The sequence below is a fragment of the Triticum aestivum genome, chromosome 7B (genome assembly GCF_018294505.1).
Source record: "Triticum aestivum cultivar Chinese Spring chromosome 7B, IWGSC CS RefSeq v2.1, whole genome shotgun sequence".
NCBI classification, from domain to species: domain Eukaryota; kingdom Viridiplantae; phylum Streptophyta; class Magnoliopsida; order Poales; family Poaceae; genus Triticum; species Triticum aestivum.
Window position 1 is genome coordinate 444,243,864 of NC_057813.1, and position 18,745 is coordinate 444,262,608.

The following is an 18,745-nucleotide window of genomic DNA, read 5'->3' on the forward strand; positions in this document are numbered from 1 at the left end:
GTTAGGTATGCTGCTTATAAGTTCAGCCTATAAGTTAGAAGTATTTTGCATTTAGTTAAGTTAGGTGTGCTGCTTATAGGTTCAACACATAAGTTATTTGTAATCTGCTATGGGAACTGCTACAAGGTTATGGTTGAACTGCTGCAATGTTTGCTGAACTTATGTTATGATGATCAAGTGATGCTATGCTGCAATGTTGCTATGGTTGCTATTTTGTTGTATTGCTTAATCTTGGTTACAATGCTGCTGTTGTTGTGTTTGCCATGCTGCTGGTGCTGTGTTTGCCATGTTGCTGTACAAATGAGGTGTGTACTACTATAGATAGCATGTGTTGTTCTGTCCAAAAATAGCATGAATTTAGTACTGTAGATTCATCAAGTACTTTATCTCCACTAGTTTATCTCTATTTAGTTCCAATTCAGTACACTTTGACCTCCACCTACTAGTATATGCGAGACAAATTCAGTCCACAATTCATTACAGTGCCAATTCATTTAAATTCATAAAACATTCAGTTCAGTGAAACAAATACAGTTAACTCATCTTCAGTTAACTCATAATCCATTTAGCTCGACATGCAAAGAGAGACAAAATCAGTTAACTTAATCTTCAGTTAACTGATCTTGCAATTCACTGAATCTTTAGTGAACTGGATATTCAGTTAACTGAAGATTAAGTTAGCTGAATCTTCATTAACTGAAAGTGCAACTATCCCTAGGTGGTTTTGGTAATTCATAACAACATATAGCTCATTGAGTTAATGCTATTCAAAGACTATTATTTCAGGAAAGCTCAATGAATGGCATGGCATGGATGATGAAAGTGGATCCCTCAAAATACTAAGGACAAAGGATTGGCTCAAGCTCAAAAGCTCAAGACTCTTCATTTTATATTTTAGTGATCCAAGATCACATTGAGTCTATAGGAAAAGCCAATACTATCAAGGAGGGATGAGGTGTTGCTTAATGAGCCTCTTGCTTCATGTGCTTAGTGATATGCTCCAAATACCCTCAACTACTTTCTCACATCCACATATGAGCTAAACCCAAAGTCAAAATCGGTCCCACCGATTCTTTCTATCCGGCGCCACCGAGTTCAAATGTCATAGCCACTGCCACAAACTCTAGGCAAATCGGTCTTACCGATAGGGATCTCGGTCTCACCGAGATGGGGTTGTAATCTCTCTGTTTCCCTTCGTAACGTTTCGGTCTAACCGAAGTGAGCGATCGGTCCCACCGAGATTGCAATGTAAACTCCCTGTTTCCCTTTCGTAACATTTCGGTCTCACCGAAATGAGCGAATCGGTCCCACGAGTTTACCTGACCAACTCTCTGGAAAGCTTATTACCAAAATCGGTCTCACCGAGTTTGTGTAATCGGTCTTACCGAGATTACGTTATGCCCTAACCCTAACCATATCGGTCCTACCGAGTTGCATGTCGGTCCCACCGAAAATCCTAACGGTCACTAGGTTTACTAAATCGGTCTGACCGAGTCTGTTGAATCGGTCCCACCGAGTTTGGTAAATTGTGTGTAACGGTTAGATTTTGTGTGGAGGCTATATATACCCCTCCACCTCCTCTTCATTCGTGGAGAGAGCCATCAGAACAAACCTACACTTCCAACTTACCATTTCTGAGAGAGAACCACCTACTCATGTGTTGAGGCCAAGATATTCCATTCCTACCATATGAATCTTGATCTCTAGCCTTCCCCAAGTTGCTTTCCACTCAAATCTTCTTTCCACCAGATCCAAATCCTATGAGAGAGAGTTGAGTGTTGGGGAGACTATCATTTGAAGCACAAGAGCAAGGAGTTCATCATCAACGCACCATTTGTTACTTCTTGGAGAGTGGTGTCTCCTAGATTGGCTAGGTGTCACTTGGGAGCCTCCGACAAGATTGTGGAGTTGAACCAAGGAGTTTGTAAGGGCAAGGAGATCGCCTACTTCGTGAAGATCTACCGCTAGTGAGGCAAGTCCTTCGTGGGCGACGGCCATGGTGGGATAGACAAGGTTGCTTCTTCGTGGACCCTTCGTGGGTGGAGCCCTCCGTGGACTCGCGCAACCGTTACCCTTCGTGGGTTGAAGTCTCCATCAACGTGGATGTACGATAGCACCACCTATCGGAACCACGCCAAAAACATCCGTGTCTCCAATTGCGTTTGAATCCTCCAAACCCTTCCCTTTACTTTCTTGCAAGTTGCATGCTTTAATTTCCGCTGCTCATATACTCTTTGCATGCTTGCTTGAATTGTGTGATGATTGCTTGACTTGTCCAAAGATAGCTAAAATCTGCCAAACTCTAAAATTGGGAAAAGGTTAAGTTTTTAATTGGTCAAGTAGTCTAATCACCCCCCCTCTAGACATACTTCAAGGTCCTACAAGTGGTATCAGAGCTTTGGTCTCCATTTGCTTTGATTTCCATAGCTTTTGGTGGTCATAGCCTTGGTTTCACAACCTAGGAGAGTATGGCGTCTAGCGAGGGAAATTATCACCGTAGAGGTCCTTACTTTGATGGTACTAATTTTGCTAGTTGGAAGCATAAGATGAAAATGCATATTCTTGGACATAACCCCGCCGTTTGGGCTATTGTGTGTATTGGCTTGCAAGGTGAATTCTTTGATGGGAGAGAGCCAAACCGTGAAGCTAGCGCGGAAGAGTTGAAGATGCTGCAATACAACGCTCAAGCTTGTGATATCCTCTTCAACGGATTGTGCCCCGAGGAATTCAACAAAATCAGCCGTCTTGAGAATGCAAAGGAAATTTGGGATACTTTGATTGATATGCATGAAGGTACCGACTCCGTCAAGGAATCCAAGTTGGATGTGCTCCAAAGTCAGCTTGACAAGTTCAAAATGAAGGATGGTGAAGGTGTCGCTGAAATGTACTCTAGGCTTGCTCTTATCACAAATGAGATTGCCGGCTTAGGGAGTGAAGAGATGACCGACAGATTCATCATCAAGAAGATCCTAAGAGCATTGGATGGAAAGTATGATACCGTGTGCACATTGATCCAAATGATGCCAAACTACAAAGATCTCAAGCCAACGGAAGTCATTGGAAGAATTGTTGCTCATGAGATGTCACTCAAGGATAAGGAGGAACTTCACAACAAGTCAAGTGGTGCTTACAAAGCCTCATGTGAAGCCCCCACATCATCAAGTGAGAAACAAACCTTCAATGAAGAATTGAGCTTAATGGTGAAGAACTTCAACAAATTCTACAAGAGTAGAAGCAAAGAAAGAAGCTCTAAGTCAAGGTCCTACAATGACAAAAGATCTTCTAGTCGAGAGCGCAATTGCTACAATTGTGGGAGACCCGGACACTATTCCAATGAGTGTACGGCACCCTACAAAAGAAGAGAAGATTCTCCAAAAAGAAGAAGCAAAAGAGAAGAATCACCACCAAGAGAGAGGAGGAGTAGAGATGATCGTTATGAACGAAGACCCTCACGGAGAAGCAAGGATTCGGAAAGGAAGGACAAGTCATCAAGGAGCTACACAAAACGAAGACATCAAGCTCATGTTGGTGAATGGGTATCCGGCTCCGACTCCGACAATCACTCCGAGAGAAGCTATCACTCCGACTCCGAATATACTCAAGATGAAGGTGTTGCCGGTCTAGCACTTGTGTCAACCAACTCCTACGACATATTTGACTCACCAAATGAAGGAATTGGAAGATGCTTCATGGCCAAAGGTCCAAAGGTAACACATCCCGAGTATGTTGATTTCAATAGTGATGAAGATGACTTGCTAGTTGATGATGATTTACTTGTTGACAACTCTAGTGATGAATACTATGATGAAACGTCAATTAATCATGCTAATCAAGATAAAACGAATGACAATGATAAGGAGAAGATTGAGCTTCTAACTAAAGAACTAAACACTCTTAAGTTAGCTCATGAAACTATCTTCGAAGATCATCGAGAACTTTTAAGGGCTCATGAGAAGTTACGCTTTGAAAAGCTCAATCTTGAGCAAGAGCATGAGTTCTTAAAAGCAATCAATGATGATCTCCGTAAGAAAAGTTCTTCTTACATTGCCAAGCGTTTACTCTTATCTACTTACATGCCTCAAGTCAAGTCTAGTAACAAGTACAAGAAAGATCCTTCCTCTAGTAGTAACAATAATAATGCCAAATCCAATATTGTTGCTTCTAGTAGTTCTCTTGATTCCACTAATGATTCTCTTAGCCAAGTTACACTTGAGCAAGAAAATAGCTTATTGAAGGGAATTATAGAGAAAGGTGTTTACAAGAGCCTTGCCGGGAGTAAGCAATTCGAGGAAATTGTACGCAAGCAAGGAAGGCACCGGAAGAATCAAGGTGTTGGTTTTGAACGAAAGTTCAATGCCAATGGAGTTGAGTGGGAAGAAGATCAATACCCCAAGACGAAGTTTGTTCCTCAACAAGAGAAGTATGATCCTACTTCCTTCAAGGGAACACAAGCACAAGATGATCTTCCACCACAAGACCACAAGAACAAAGGCAAGGACAAGCTTCAAGAGGAGATTGATGCATTTGAAGAAGCACCTAAGGCCTCGGTCAAGTGGGTTCCCAAGACTACGTCAAGTTCTACTTCATCAAGTACAACTACAACTCCAAGGATTCCCATCAAGATGATGTGGATCCCGAAGAAGAAGAACTAGAGAGTTCTTGAGGGTGACTCCGCCAACATTCTTCACTCATATCATTATGGCAAGGACAAGTGCAATCAACTTCCACATCTTGCACTAGTTCAAGGAGTCACAAACCCTCATGTTGGTAAGGCAAGGGACAAGGTAACCTAATGATTTCATGGACATCATCTTGTGTGTGCATCACTCTATGTCTATGGATATTCTTGTTTGTTCCTTGTGGGACTAACCCATGTAGGTATGTTGAAAGTGCAACTCACTCCAAAGGATTGCTCCAAATGATCTACATCAACATTGAGCACCCACATCTTCAACACCTACATGAAGTCATCATCGACAAAACCCAAGGTTAGTTCATCCCTCTAAAAGGGGATCTCACATCTAGGGGGAGCTTAACTCTAAGAATTGAGTCAAAGCAACTCTAATGGTGTGAACACATCAATGCATTATGTAAAAGTGGTAACCCCACTTGAGCTTAAACGATGAGTATGACCTATGATCAAATGTTCTCATTTGACTCCTAAGTCAATATACTCATATATAGATGACCTAGTCATCGCCAATTGTTTGATAGATGCTAGTATTGGTTGTGCATGCTTTGCCACATATTTCATTTGCCATCTTATTGTGTGAGCATGTTGGTTGCATATTTTACTCATTCGAGGACATCCACTTGTTGCTTTGATTGTTTGGGTTCTTTTTCTTTTGCCAAGTGGATGGACAAGAATGCCTAAGAACCTTCTCTAGCTATCTATGCTTTTCTCGTCTCAAACTCTATTCATGCTACATCACAAAATTTGATCAAGTCAGATTCGAACCACTCTGTGTGAGGAGCACTCGGAGTCCCCGATTCGTCATAGACTTAAACTTCCAAAACTTCTTTGTGATTCTCGGTCTGACCGATTCCTCCATTTCGGTCCTACCGAGATCACTAAGTCGATCTAGGTTTTCAATCTCGGTGCAACCGATTTGAACTTTTCGGTCACACTGAGTTGCAGTAACTGTATACAGTTATGCATCTCGATGCCATCGAGTTGTTCCACTCGGTCACACCGACAGGGTCGGGCTATATATACTCACGGGCAAAAATTTGGAAATTTCTCCGAACCTCTTCGCCCGCGCAATAGCTCGCTCTGCCTCCAGGGTCTCCGGATCGTCTCCTCGTCGCCAGCCGCCTCCTATCGCTGGTCTCCGCCGCCATCAACGGAATTCACCCCCGCCGTTGCCGCCGTAGCGAGTTCATCGCCAAGCTAGGGTATGGACTCGATCACAGTGCTATCCTCGTCCGATTCCTAGCACATTGTGTTCATTATGATTCTTGCCACGATTGAGACACTCCTATCCAGTCAATACAATCCTTAGATTAGATGCGATTTGAAAATTTAGGGTTAGGTTTCCGCCGAAACCATCTCGGACCCACCGAGTTGAAAAACTCGGTCCCACCGATTTGGCTAACGCCATTGCACTAGTAACTCTCGGTCTGACCAAGAATTGCTAATCGGTGTGACCGATTTGAGGACTTTGTGAAACCCTAGCAGTCTCGGTGCCACCGAACTGTGACTCGGTCCGACCGAGTTCACCAGTTTAGGTTCCAAAACTGCTTCGGTATCACCGAGTTTGAAAATCGGTTGATCCGAAATGCTTTCTGTGGAAAACTAAAACTGAATTTTTGAATCATTCTTTTGCAAAAATCTCTGCATTTTGTGATGCTCATCCATTCTATCTCATCTATAACTATTCACAGGGTCAGCAGTCAGTGATTTGCAGCATGTCAGACCAAAGTGATAGTCAGAACAAGTCAGAAGAGCACAATCACATGAGTGAGGGCACTAGTCCCTCTAGCACTTCAGATGATGGCAGCAGGAGCACCCCAAGCAATCTGCCTAAAGCTGCCACCAGGACAAGGAAGAAGAGAACCTCAGAATCTGAAGGATGAGGATTATATGGCAGAAGAAGATGAGGCTACCTCCAAGAAGGTAGTGCTCAAAAAGGAGTATGCCTCAGCAAAGAACACAAAGCCTGGACTCAATAGGAAGGTTCCTGCCAAGAGGACACCTATGCTGAAGGTCAGAGGATCAACTCAAGTGCCTGAAAAGACTGAACCCAAAGAGGCACCTGCAAGAAGAGTCACAACTTCCAAACCCAAGAAAGTTACCACTGGAGAAACTATGAAGTTTACCATTGAATCAGAAGATGAAGTTGCTGGTCAAGATAAGAAGAAGAAGAGAGCCAGAACCACTACTGCCCAGGTTCTTGGAAATCCCTCTATGAGGAGAGACTCTGAAGAGGAAGAAGAGGTTGCTGCACCAGCACCCAAGGCACAAAAGCTAATGGGTGATGCTATTAAGTCAGGGGCTGCAACATCAAAGCCCAAGGAAGCACCCAAAGCTGCCCCCAAGCCCAAGCTTGCACCAAAGAGGAATACCAGGAGTATTCCAGCTGCTGAGAAGAACAAGGCCCCGGTGCCTGAAGTTGCTGATGAGGAAGATGAAGAAGGACAAGTCCTGAGGAAGCTAAAGCCCAAGATTACAGACCACAATGATGCTCATCCTGTGGCTGAGAATATGAAGTTGAGAAAGGATGCAGGACTCAGATTGTGGAGGCTGACAGATCCATATGCCACCAGGAGAAGAACTGTTGTTGATTACAGGTTCCACACTAAGGAACAGCAGGACTTTTATGAGACAATATTGTTGGACAAGAAGCCCATAGTGTGTGATATGAGGTGGGTCGAATGGACCTACATGAAGGAAAATGAGGAACACTATCCTGGAGTGCAAGACATCTTTGTTGCTTGTGGAGTTGCAGAATTTGTTGGGCAGAAGCTCACAAAGTGGAATGATGAGCTCATTATGCAATTCTACTCCACAGCGCACTTCTATCCAGATGGCAGGATAGTTTGGATGTCTGAAGGTACAAGGTACCAGTCAACAATTGAAGAATGGGCCAGTCTGATCAATGCCCCAAAGGAGAGTGAAGATGACTTGGATGTCTATGCCAAGAAGAAGATGGACCACAATACCATGTATCACATGTACAAGGAGATCCCAAACAAAGCTCTTGAGACTTTCAAATTTGGATCAGTCCACTTTTTTCTGTCAGGGCTGCCAACAATCAACTGGATCCTAAGGCACACTCTGTTGCCCAAGTCAGGTGACCACAACATGATTAGAGGGCATGCTATCAACTTGCTGCACTTGTTTGATGTGCCACAAAAATTCAAGGTCATGAGCCTCATTGTTGAGACCATTAAGAGGACAGCAGCAGATCAGAAGAGGAGTTGTGGGTATGCCCCACAGATTCAGGAGTTGATTAACTCAAAGATGGGCACAGGAACTTACTTGCTGGATAAGGAACATTTTGCTATCTATCCAGACTTTGAGGACAATCAGGTTGTCATGAATGAGAATGAACCATCATCAGTGCAAGCTCAAGAGCAGAAGGAGAAGGCAAAGAAAGAGAAGGCTGCCAAGATGCCAACTCAAGAGGAGGCATCTGAGTACTTCTTGAAGAACAAGCAGGAGCAGCTTGGTTACTTGATAGCATCAACACTAAGGATTGAGAAGGGGTTGGCCACCCTAACTCAAAACCAGGAGAGCCTGGAAAGAATCATGGAACAAAATTCTATGATCTAGATATCAAAGTAACTGAGATTCAGTCAGTTGTGGAGCAGCTTCAGGATGACATGCAGGAGAGGAAGGGCAAGACAACCACTGGTGCATTTGCCAGAGTGCCTAGAGCTCATAGGTCAGCTGCAGTGCCTGTGACAGACTCCAGAGCCACATCATCCGCACCAGCTACAGCTCCTACAGCTCCAGTGCAACCAGCTCCAGCACCAACTCCTCCAGCTCCATCCACTTCAACTGAAGCCTTCGTCCAAGGAGCCATCTCTACACCACCACCTGAAGATCAAGCCTGAGAGTCGATCTAGCACTATGCATTTTCTATGAACTTTTTGGTAACTTGTTGCCAAAGGGGGAGAAAAATGTATAAATCATAGGCTTCGAGAGAGAGAGAGTGTGTTGCTTTTGTTCTCTCTTGCTTTGGTGGTTAAACTTTGATTGCTTGAGATTCTATGCTATTATCTGTGAGACATTGATGATCATGTGTTTGATCATAAGCTACACTTATGCTTGTTGATGATATTATCTTACCTATCCTTATGTGATCATTCACTTTGCTTGGTGATGAGTGCATGTATTCAATCTTTATCATTTTTAGCGCTCCACCAAGATGTATGTGACATGGAAGAGTAACCCATGAGCCTAATTCCTTGTGCATTTGCAGTCCAAAGCAAATTTTAAACGACGCACAAATTTAGGGGGAGCTCTTGCTTATCACATACTTCTCAAAGCGACGTTGTTTTTCAAATCTTATTATCATGTGTCGAAGCTTTGATCTATATGTTGTCATCAATTACCAAAAAGGGGGAGATTGAAAGTGCAACTATCCATAGGTGGTTTTGGTAATTCATAACAACATATAGCTCATTGAGCTAATGCTATTCCAAGACTATTATTTTAGGAAAGCTCAATGAATGGCATGGCATGGATGATGAAAGTGGATCCCTCAAATACTAAGGACAAAGGATTGGCTCAAGATCAAAAGCTCAAGATTCTTCATTTTATATTTTAGTGATCCAAGATCACATTGAGTCTATAGGAAAAGCCAATACTATCAAGGAGGGATGAGGTGTTGCTTAATGAGCCTCTTGCTTCATGTGCTTAGTGATATGCTCCAAATACCCTCAACTACTTTCTCACATCCACATATGACCTAAACCCAAAGTCAAAATCGGTCCCACCGATTCTTTCTATCCGGCGCCACCGAGTTCAAATGTCATAGCCACTGCCACAAACCCTAGGCAAATCGGTCTTACCGATAGGGATCTCGGTCTCACCGAGATGGGATTGTAATCTCTCTGTTTCCCTTCGTAACGTTTCGGTCTAACCGAAGTGAGCGATCGGTCCCACCGAGATTGCAATGTAAACTCCCTGTTTCCCTTTCGTAACATTTCGGTCTCACCGAAATGAGCGAATCGGTCCCACCGAGTTTACCTGACCAACTCTCTGGAAAGCTTATTACCAAAATCGGTCTCACTGAGTTTGTGTAATCGGTCTTACCGAGATTATGTTATGCCCTAACCCTAACCATATCGGTCCTACCGAGTTGCATGTCGGTCCCAGCGAAAATCCTAACGGTCACTAGGTTTACTAAATCGGTCCGACCGAGTCTGTTGAATCGGTCCCACCGAGTTTGGTAAATTGTGTGTAACGGTTAGATTTTGTGTGGAGGCTATATATACCCCTCCACCTCCTCTTCATTCGTGGAGAGAGCCATCAGAACAAACCTACACTTCCAACTTACCATTTCTGAGAGAGAACCACCTACTCATGTGTTGAGGCCAAGATATTCCATTCCTACCATATGAATCTTGATCTCTAGCCTTCCCCAAGTTGCTTTCCACTCAAATCTTCTTTCCACCAGATCCAAATCCTATGAGAGAGAGTTGAGTGTTGGGGAGACTATCATTTGAAGCACAAGAGCAAGGAGTTCATCATCAACGCACCATTTGTTACTTCTTGGAGAGTGGTGTCTCCTAGATTGGCTAGGTGTCACTTGGGAGCCTCCGACAAGATTGTGGAGTTGAACCAAGGAGTTTGTAAGGGCAAGGAGATCGCCTACTTCGTGAAGATCTACCGCTAGTGAGGCAAGTCCTTCGTGGGCGACGAACATGGTGGGATAGACAAGGTTGCTTCTTCGTGGACCCTTCGTGGGTGGAGCCCTTCGTGGACTCGCGCAACCGTTACCCTTCGTGGGTTGAAGTCTCCATCAACGTGGATGTACGATAGCACCACCTATCGGAACCACGCCAAAAACATCCGTGTATCCAATTGCGTTTGAATCCTCCAAACTCTTCCCTTTACTTTCTTGTAAGTTGCATGCTTTAATTTCCGCTGCTCATATACTCTTTGCATGCTTAGTTGAATTGTGTGATGATTGCTTGACTTATCCAAAGATAGCTAAAATCTGCCAAACTCTAAAATTGGGAAAAGGTTAAGTTTTTAATTGCTCAAGTAGTCTAATCACCCCCCCCCTCTAGACATACTTCAAGGTCCTACATTAACATAAACATGCAGTTCACTGGATCTTAGGGTTAACTTTATCTTCAATGCACGAACACTGTCAATAACTCAGTTATCTAGTAACACCTTGCAACAACATAACTTGGGCAGTCATAGAAATTTAGTTAACTAAAAGCAGTCATACAAATTCAGTACATTACATAATACCGGCATACACATTAACCAAGTTCACTAATGGAGTACAATAATTAATAGCTCCAACTTAAGGCAGCATTACACAGCATTACACCAACAATGAATTACTCAAATTCATCTAAGGTCTCCTTCACCCTCCTTATCTTGCTCTTGGTCTCCTCCTTGAGCCTGAATAAATCACCAATCATGTACTCTAGTTTCTTCTTCTCCTTCTTCAACTCATCCCTCGCTGACACCACTTTGTCCATCTCTTCCTTCATGTTGTCCATCTGTTGCTTCATCTCATCCCTCTCTTTCTCTGCCTTAGCCCTCACAACCTGATGAATGCTAGTGGTAGATTTATTAGACATCTTCTTCTTCTCAAGCTCTTGCTTTAGGTCAGAAAGAGCAAGTTTTGCATTGCCCGATTCAGTAATTGCCTGCTCCTTGTCAGCCACCATCTTAGCAAAATCTAGTTTAAAAAACTTCAGATCTTTTTCCATCTTTTCCTTCTCTCTCACAACCCTAACATTTTCTTCAGCATTAACTACATTCTCCCTGAGCCTAAGCTTGTTCTCATCTTCATACATGCCCCAAACCCTAGCTAAACTCATCTTCAGATTGGCAGGCCATTCAGGGTCAATCCACTCCACATAGTTGCATTTAGGTATTTCCTACCAAATAAGAAAGAAAACAATTTTAGATAAATGAGCTTGGAGCACCATTGATCTACTCTTACAACATAACTTGGGGAAAAACTTAATTAATTGCACTGTCAATCCTTCAATAGAGTTACAACACTATGGCACAACAACATAATATCAATTCTTAGCATAACCAAAACTTCTGTAGAAAACAAGATGCAGTTAACTGAAAATTTCAGTTAATTAACTGCAGTTTCCTTCAGTTAACTGAATTTTCGTCAGTTAACTATATTGCTGCACCCATCCACAGTTAAATGCTACACTCTAAGCTTATACAGATCACAGAAAGATGACAGATTCCAAGTTTGGATTTAACTGTAGATCTACTAACCTTTTGTGCACAAGCAAGATACCTCCTTCCACTGTCAACTGATTCAAAGGACATAAACTTCTCACAGACACAATGGTGTTCACATCTAGCTGCAAGATCTAGAGCAAGACCTCTCCACTCAGAGCAGAAAATGGTGGCAGGAGCAGGAGCCTACAACCTATTCTAGTCAGCAAAATTCCCCATTCTTGCCGTAACCCTAACTGTGAGAGGCATAGTGACGAACTAACCTCTCTTGTGACAGAGTAGCCGTCGGACGACGAGCTGGATCCTTCACTCCAAGATACCATGACGGCAAGCTGGCGGCGGCGGTGAGCTGGAGCAGGGAAGGAAGCGAGGGAGCAGAGAGATGAGCTGCTGACAGGAAAGAATATTCCAAAGAATATACCAACACAGGTGCCACATTGTGTTGCACTGCGGTTGATAAGGGGAAAAGGCAGGGGGCTAAGTGCAAAATACCGCGCGCTGACCATCCAGTCCACTTGTCATTTAGTTGGCGAGCTGTGATTGGTCTTGAACTAAAATTGCACCTTCATGACAAGTTCAAGGATTAAATAATCTGCTTTGCAACTACAAGGACTAAGAGCATCTCCAGCCGCGCCCCCAACAAGGCCCCCCAGGCGACTTTTCGGCCGTCGACGCCAAAAAATCGGCCCAGTCGCGCCCCCAAGGGCCCAGTTTTCGCCGGCACGGGCCGAAATTGGTGCCGGCGGACCCAACCGAACCCGGCGCGCTGGGGGCAGTTGGGGGCGCCGGGCGAATCGTTTTTGGCATGAAAGAGCCGCGAGCCCTCCTTGCCAGCGACTCGTCTCTCTTCTCGCTGCTTCGTCGTCCTCATCGCCTCGTTTCTCGCGGCGAATCAATGCCAAAGCTGTCGCGCGCTGCCGCTCCGGTCAGCCTCCATTGTTGCCTCACGGGCGGCGCAGTGAAGACCGGACGATGCGCGTCCCCTCGCCCGCCACGCGTACGCGGCGCCTCCGCCTATATAAGCCGACCCCCCAGCGCGCCGGAGACACGCACAGAGCCTCCACCGCTGACGCGCCATTTCTCCCCCTTCCTCCCTCTCCTCTCGCCGTCTCAAGTTGAAAGCATGGCCGAGCGCTTCCCAGGCGACTGCGCGGCGGCGAACGGCTTCAGCCGCCGCCATCTTCACGAGGACGAAGCTCGGCTCCTCTTCGAGGTCGAGTACCCGGTCCCGCCGGACATGCGGGTGCCCGGGGCGTGGAGAATCAGCGCCGCGGCGTCCCTGTGCCACCACCGCCCACCGGGGCGGCGCGCCGTGCGGAGATCGAGCGTATCCGCGCCTCCCTGCCGCGGGCGGCGAGGGAAGGACCGCGGTATGTCCCCGACGGCCCGCTCTGGGAGCCATACTTCCGCCGCCGCCACGCCGAACAGCTCGAGGCCACGAACGGCGGCGACTACATGCGGTTCTACAGCCTCCTCGGCATGTAGAACTGCAAGGGCGGCGGGCGGCGAGGAGCGGCAAGGGAGACGGCGAGGAGCAGCCTAGTAGTTTTTTTTCTTTTTTATAAAATATGTTTAAATCTAAACGAACTCGCCGAAGTTTGGTTGAATTTGCGCCGTGTTTGTGCCATAATTAAAATTTTCAAAAAAACGTGGGTGCCGCGACTGGGGGAGGGGGGGGGGGGTCAAGCCCCCAGCGCGCGGTTTAGCGCCGGTGCGCCCCAGGGGGCGGTTTTTAGCGCCTCCTGAGGGGCCAACGGCTGAAGATGCTCTAAACCATCACATGTTGTGCAAGTACAAGGACGTGGGGTGCTATTACCTCATAACTGTAGAAGACGTTCGTTACCCGTAGTGACAAATGCATCGGACATGCATGTGCCGACTTGCTCTGATAGATCACTCACTCGCTCTGTGAGATTTGGGTGCTGAGTGCAGACCTGGTTGGACCAAAGTGTCGTTGGCGTCACGGCGAGGATGGAGTGTCATAAGCCAACTATAAACGGCATTTAAAAACTAATGAGGCACGCATGAAAGCTTATTTTTGGATGCATGTTCCAATCGAACGGCCGGAATCAGGTCCAAGCCGATCGGACGGCGGAGGCCGCGAGTCAGGAATCACCGAAACGTATGTTATTACCATGCGCAGACACTGGACAGCGGACACAGGGGCAAAGACGACAAAGCCTCCGCAATTCAGGGAAACCACGAGGGCGCCGAGTCGAAAGCCAATTAATGGGCAGTTCAACAAGAAACGGGCGCGGAAGGGAACCTGGATGCTATTAAGACGACGACAGGGATCGGTGCTGTCGAAAAAATAAAAAAGACGACATGGATGGGAGCTCCATTTTCCCCCGAACGTGAAGAGCCGTGCCCGTGTGAGCGAGCTTGGACACCTGCCTGCGCACAGATCCGGTTAATTATGGTGGAATGGTGGAGGATCACAGCCACAGGGAGCGAAGGATAGGGTAGTGGCATCTCATTATGGCCTGTGAACCTATGATCAACACCAGGAATGAAGAAAAACTCGTCAGTACCGGGTCCCGGGCTGCAGGGGGGGAGAGTTATGGTGGAGTTACTTTGGTTGGTACGAGCACCCGTCTTTACGGTGGTGGTAGCCCAAGTAAAGAAAGTCCACTTCTCAGCAGTGTCCGCTACAACTACTACCGTCTCTGTTCATCTCAGACTGGCAAGTAGAGTAGGATAGGAGTAATTCATGGCGCGTAACTTGGTCCTGCACATTTGGCATGATGCATGAGAGACGAGGCCTGCACCTGCACGGATGCACATTGAGCAGGATTTGCCGCGTTTTTTTGGGTTGCGGTACTGTATGGCGCGGTTGGTTATGGTTAAATCAGTTGGACCGCGCGAGAGCTCGCATCATCCGGTGGTCGGTCATGCCCAACAGTGCCACCCGCGCACCCCGCAACAGGCCAGCGGCAGCGGCAGCGGCTCACACTTCACTCCACCTCACCTCACCTCACTTCCCCGCAGTGACGCTGCTCAGCAGTTATAAAGCAGGCGCCACACAAGTAAAGGATCCCATCTTTCCCCCTCTCTCTCTCTCCCGCAGCACATGCGCGTCGCCCGCCGACACCCGCACCCACAGCAGCCAGAGCAGCAATGGAGCATCGGGGCCTGCTTCTCGTCCTCGTCGCCGCGCTGTGCCTCGCGGGCGGCGCCGACGCCAGGCACGCCAAGAAGTCGTACCAGGCCGTCTTCAGCTTCGGGGACTCGCTCTCCGACGCCGGCAACCTCATCGTCGACGGCATCCCCAAGTCCCTCACCACCGCGCGCGCGCCCTACGGCATGACCTTCTTCGGCCGCCCCACCGGCCGCTGCTCCAACGGCCGCGTCGTCGTCGACTTCCTCGGTACGCACCATCCTCTCCTCTCCCTCTCTCGCCGCCTGCGCCGTCCCGGATGGATAGACGGATGGCATCCTTTCCATCCTAGTCCTAGCTTCTCACCGCGCCGTCCTTTTCCTCTCCTCTTCTTCTTTTGCTGCAGTGCTTATTTTATGGGCTTTGCGTTGCGATATCCCATAGAAATGTCTCTGTTTTTCGCCTGCTGGAGTGTTTGACCATGCTCTGACCTTGGTCATGATGAAATTGACTCTTGTTTGGTGTGCTGCTCCTACTCAACCAGCGTCTCATGTTTAGTGGGCTGCTCCTACTCAACCAGCTAGAGTGTTCAAAAAATTTCTTGTGATGCAAAGCTAATCAGGTAGAATAATAAAAAGGCCAGAGTTCTCCTTTCAGAAAAGAAGATAGAATCGAGTGGTAAAATAAGCTGGTAAAAAGAGCTGCTGCTTTGCAACAGTGAAAATTATTGCTGCCTCCATTCTGCCAGAGCAAAGGATTGATTCGAATTAAAGCTCCTTTTTCTTTTCCCTCTGTAAAGATATAAAGCAGACAGGATTTTTTTTTACTGCTGCAACCGATTGACTACGCCATTGCATTGCTAGACTGTGAATCCCTATGTATGCCGTGTAAATTTTTCTTTTTGTTGATGGGGATCTTTCATCTATTTGCAGCCGAGCATTTCGGGCTGCCCCTGCCGCCAGCGTCCCAGGCGCATGGCAAGGGCTTCAAGAAGGGGGCCAACTTCGCCATCACCGGCGCCACGGCGCTGGAGTACTCCTTCTTCAAGGCGCATGGCATCGACCAGCGCATTTGGAACACCGGCTCCATCAACACCCAGATCGGCTGGCTCCAGAAGATGAAGCCGTCGCTTTGCAAATCGGAGAAAGGTCCGGCACCGAGTCTCTTAACCCTTATCGAAATGTGATACAGTGGACTCAAGTTGAGATTTTCATTTTGTTGTGCTGACTGCAGAGTGCAGGGACTACTTCAGCAAGTCCCTGTTTGTGGTGGGAGAGTTTGGGGGGAACGACTACAACGCTCCTCTCTTCTCCGGCGTCGCCTTCTCCGATGTGAAGACCTACGTGCCGCTGGTCGCCAAAGCCATCGCCAACGGCGTCGAGGTATGAAACCCAAGAGTAGAAATGTAAGAGTAGGGTGACCTTTGCATTGCATCATATAGCAACCGTAGAAAATCCAACGGGATGCACACACACACATGGCAAAAAGTATAAAAGCAGCGCAAGTGTGCAACGTACTTGGAGATTCCAGGGGATCATGCAAGTGTGTCATGGGTGCAAATTTCGGGCAAGCAAACATCTGTCATACCTGGATGTTTGCTGGCAAGGTCAAGGTGGAATGCATGACAAACGCATGAGCGGCAGAAAAACCGGTGTGGAGATGATCAAGGCGCACGGATTCGGGCCCGTGCTCTGGAATTGCCTTGAGACCCTATGAATTTCGGTTCTACTCCCTCGGTACCAAAATATATGACGTTTTTGTAGGCTAGTTTAGCCTAAAAAACGTCTTACATTTTTTTCCGGGTAGTAGTTTAGTTAGTAGGTAGGCACAGTGTCACTACCTAAGCTCATGGGGGGTGGCTGCACTGTGGTGTGGTGTGGTGGTAGACGAGTGATAGACTGATAGGGCCAATACACATTTGATTGGATTGGATCTAGGGATCTCAGTATGATGTTTACAGGGTTACCAACATTTGCAGACATTAAAATAGGGGCGGTGCCATGTGACACTTTTGGTATCTTTCTCACCAGTAGAGAATCTTCTGACTAGGCGATTAACATGAAACTGCTATTGTTATACTGGTTTGGAAAAAGGGATTTTTTTTTTCGCCGGCGTAAATCACACCAGATACATATTCGTGATGCCATGGGGTCTGTACTTTGGTCCCCGAATAGAGTTGCTCCACAGTACATCAGATTGTTGCTTAGTGTAGCGGCCCATGTGATGTCCCGATAGGGAATTCGTGTCAATCTGACATGATTGCACAATGAAGAGAATGGGCATGGAAAAGGTATGGCTGGCTGGTAAAGAAGATGAGGAATCATCTGTTTTGTGCATGGCCATCATGAAACGGCTGTCACATGACATGACACTATAAAATTGGTTAGTTTAGTTTGCACACACTTCAGTGAGTGTCAACAGATCTTCAAAGATTATGGCACTGTCAGTGTTGCATTACTGTAGCTTATTAGTACTTCTCTGCTGAACTGTTATGGGACGGAGGGAGTACTTTAAGTGGTTTTGCTCATTTCGTGAATGCAAACCCAAAAGTGCATTAGCATATGGGAATTTTGATGGTCTTATGCTCATTTTTTTTGGTTTTATTTCAGAAATTGATCGAGCTTGGCGCGACAGACCTGTTGGTGCCTGGAATTCTTCCGATCGGATGCTTCCCATTGTACCTGACTCTCTACAACAGCAGCAAGAAGTCGGACTACAACGCGCGCACCGGGTGCCTCCGGAGATACAACCGCCTGGCCTTCCACCACAACAGAGAGCTGAAGCAGCAGCTTGACCAGCTTCAGAAGAAGTACCCAAAGACGAAAATCATGTACGGCGATTACTTCAAAGCTGCAATGCAATTTGTCGTCAGCCCCGGAAAATTCGGTATGTGAAGATGGATCCAAAGTCGCACGCATCATAGTTTATTCATGACAAGACCGATCTAATGTGTTCGGTATGTGGCGTGATCTAACTGAAGAACCTGACGGCCATGGCAGGTTTCAGCACGGCATTGCAGGCGTGCTGCGGCGCCGGAGGGTCGGGCGCCTACAACTTCAACCTGAAGAAGAAGTGCGGCGAGGCGGGCGCGAGCGTGTGCTCCAACCCGTCGGCGTACGTGAGCTGGGACGGCATCCACATGACCGAGGCCGCCTACCGCATGGTCGCCAACGGCTGGCTGAATGGCCCCTACGCCTCTCCACCGATCATGAAGTGAGAATCCAGATGGTTAGCCATGTGTATGTAATGTCGCCGCCGCCGCCGCCGCAGCTGCTGGTGATGATGGAGGGATCGACGGATATGCAGAGCGCTGAAGATATTTAAGTTATGATGAGTAAAATTGCTTAGTCTGTTCGTTGAGAGGCTGTATAAACCGTGCCGGTATAGATATGTTCTTCCAACTGAAAAGCTCTAGTAGTACACATGTACGTACCTTGTATGACATGCGACCTGATTCTTATTCATTTACCAAGACTTGCATAAGAATAAATTATTAAATATTATGGAGACAAGAGGATCATAATTGTGCATCTGCGCTTCCTGAACCGCGCGCTTTGCCTGTACTGCTGTTTTCCCTCGTGGCCTCCATTTGCACGGAACAATGTATGGCTGTAATGACTCTCTGCATGATGCACATACAGAATTAAGCGTCTTACCCTCGTTGGAAGGGCCGCGTACGCACAAGAAAGATCCGAGAGAGATATCTACGGAGTACAATTGAAACCGAACCAGCTAGGCAACATCCTGAG

The 18,745-nt window shown here is 46.7% G+C and overlaps 1 protein-coding gene across 1 annotated transcript; it reads left to right on the forward strand.

The window, feature by feature from the left end:
• The first annotated feature begins 14,920 nt into the window (after nucleotides 1–14,920).
• On the forward strand, nucleotides 14,921–18,516 carry LOC123157117 (GDSL esterase/lipase At5g45910). The gene is made up of 5 exons (XM_044575365.1): nucleotides 14,921–15,266; nucleotides 15,929–16,144; nucleotides 16,230–16,378; nucleotides 17,606–17,882; nucleotides 17,996–18,516. Exons 1-5 carry the CDS (start codon nucleotides 15,017–15,019, stop codon nucleotides 18,211–18,213), a joined length of 1,110 nt encoding a protein of 369 aa, XP_044431300.1. The 5' UTR covers nucleotides 14,921–15,016; the 3' UTR covers nucleotides 18,214–18,516.
• The last annotated feature ends 229 nt before the right edge of the window (nucleotides 18,517–18,745 follow it).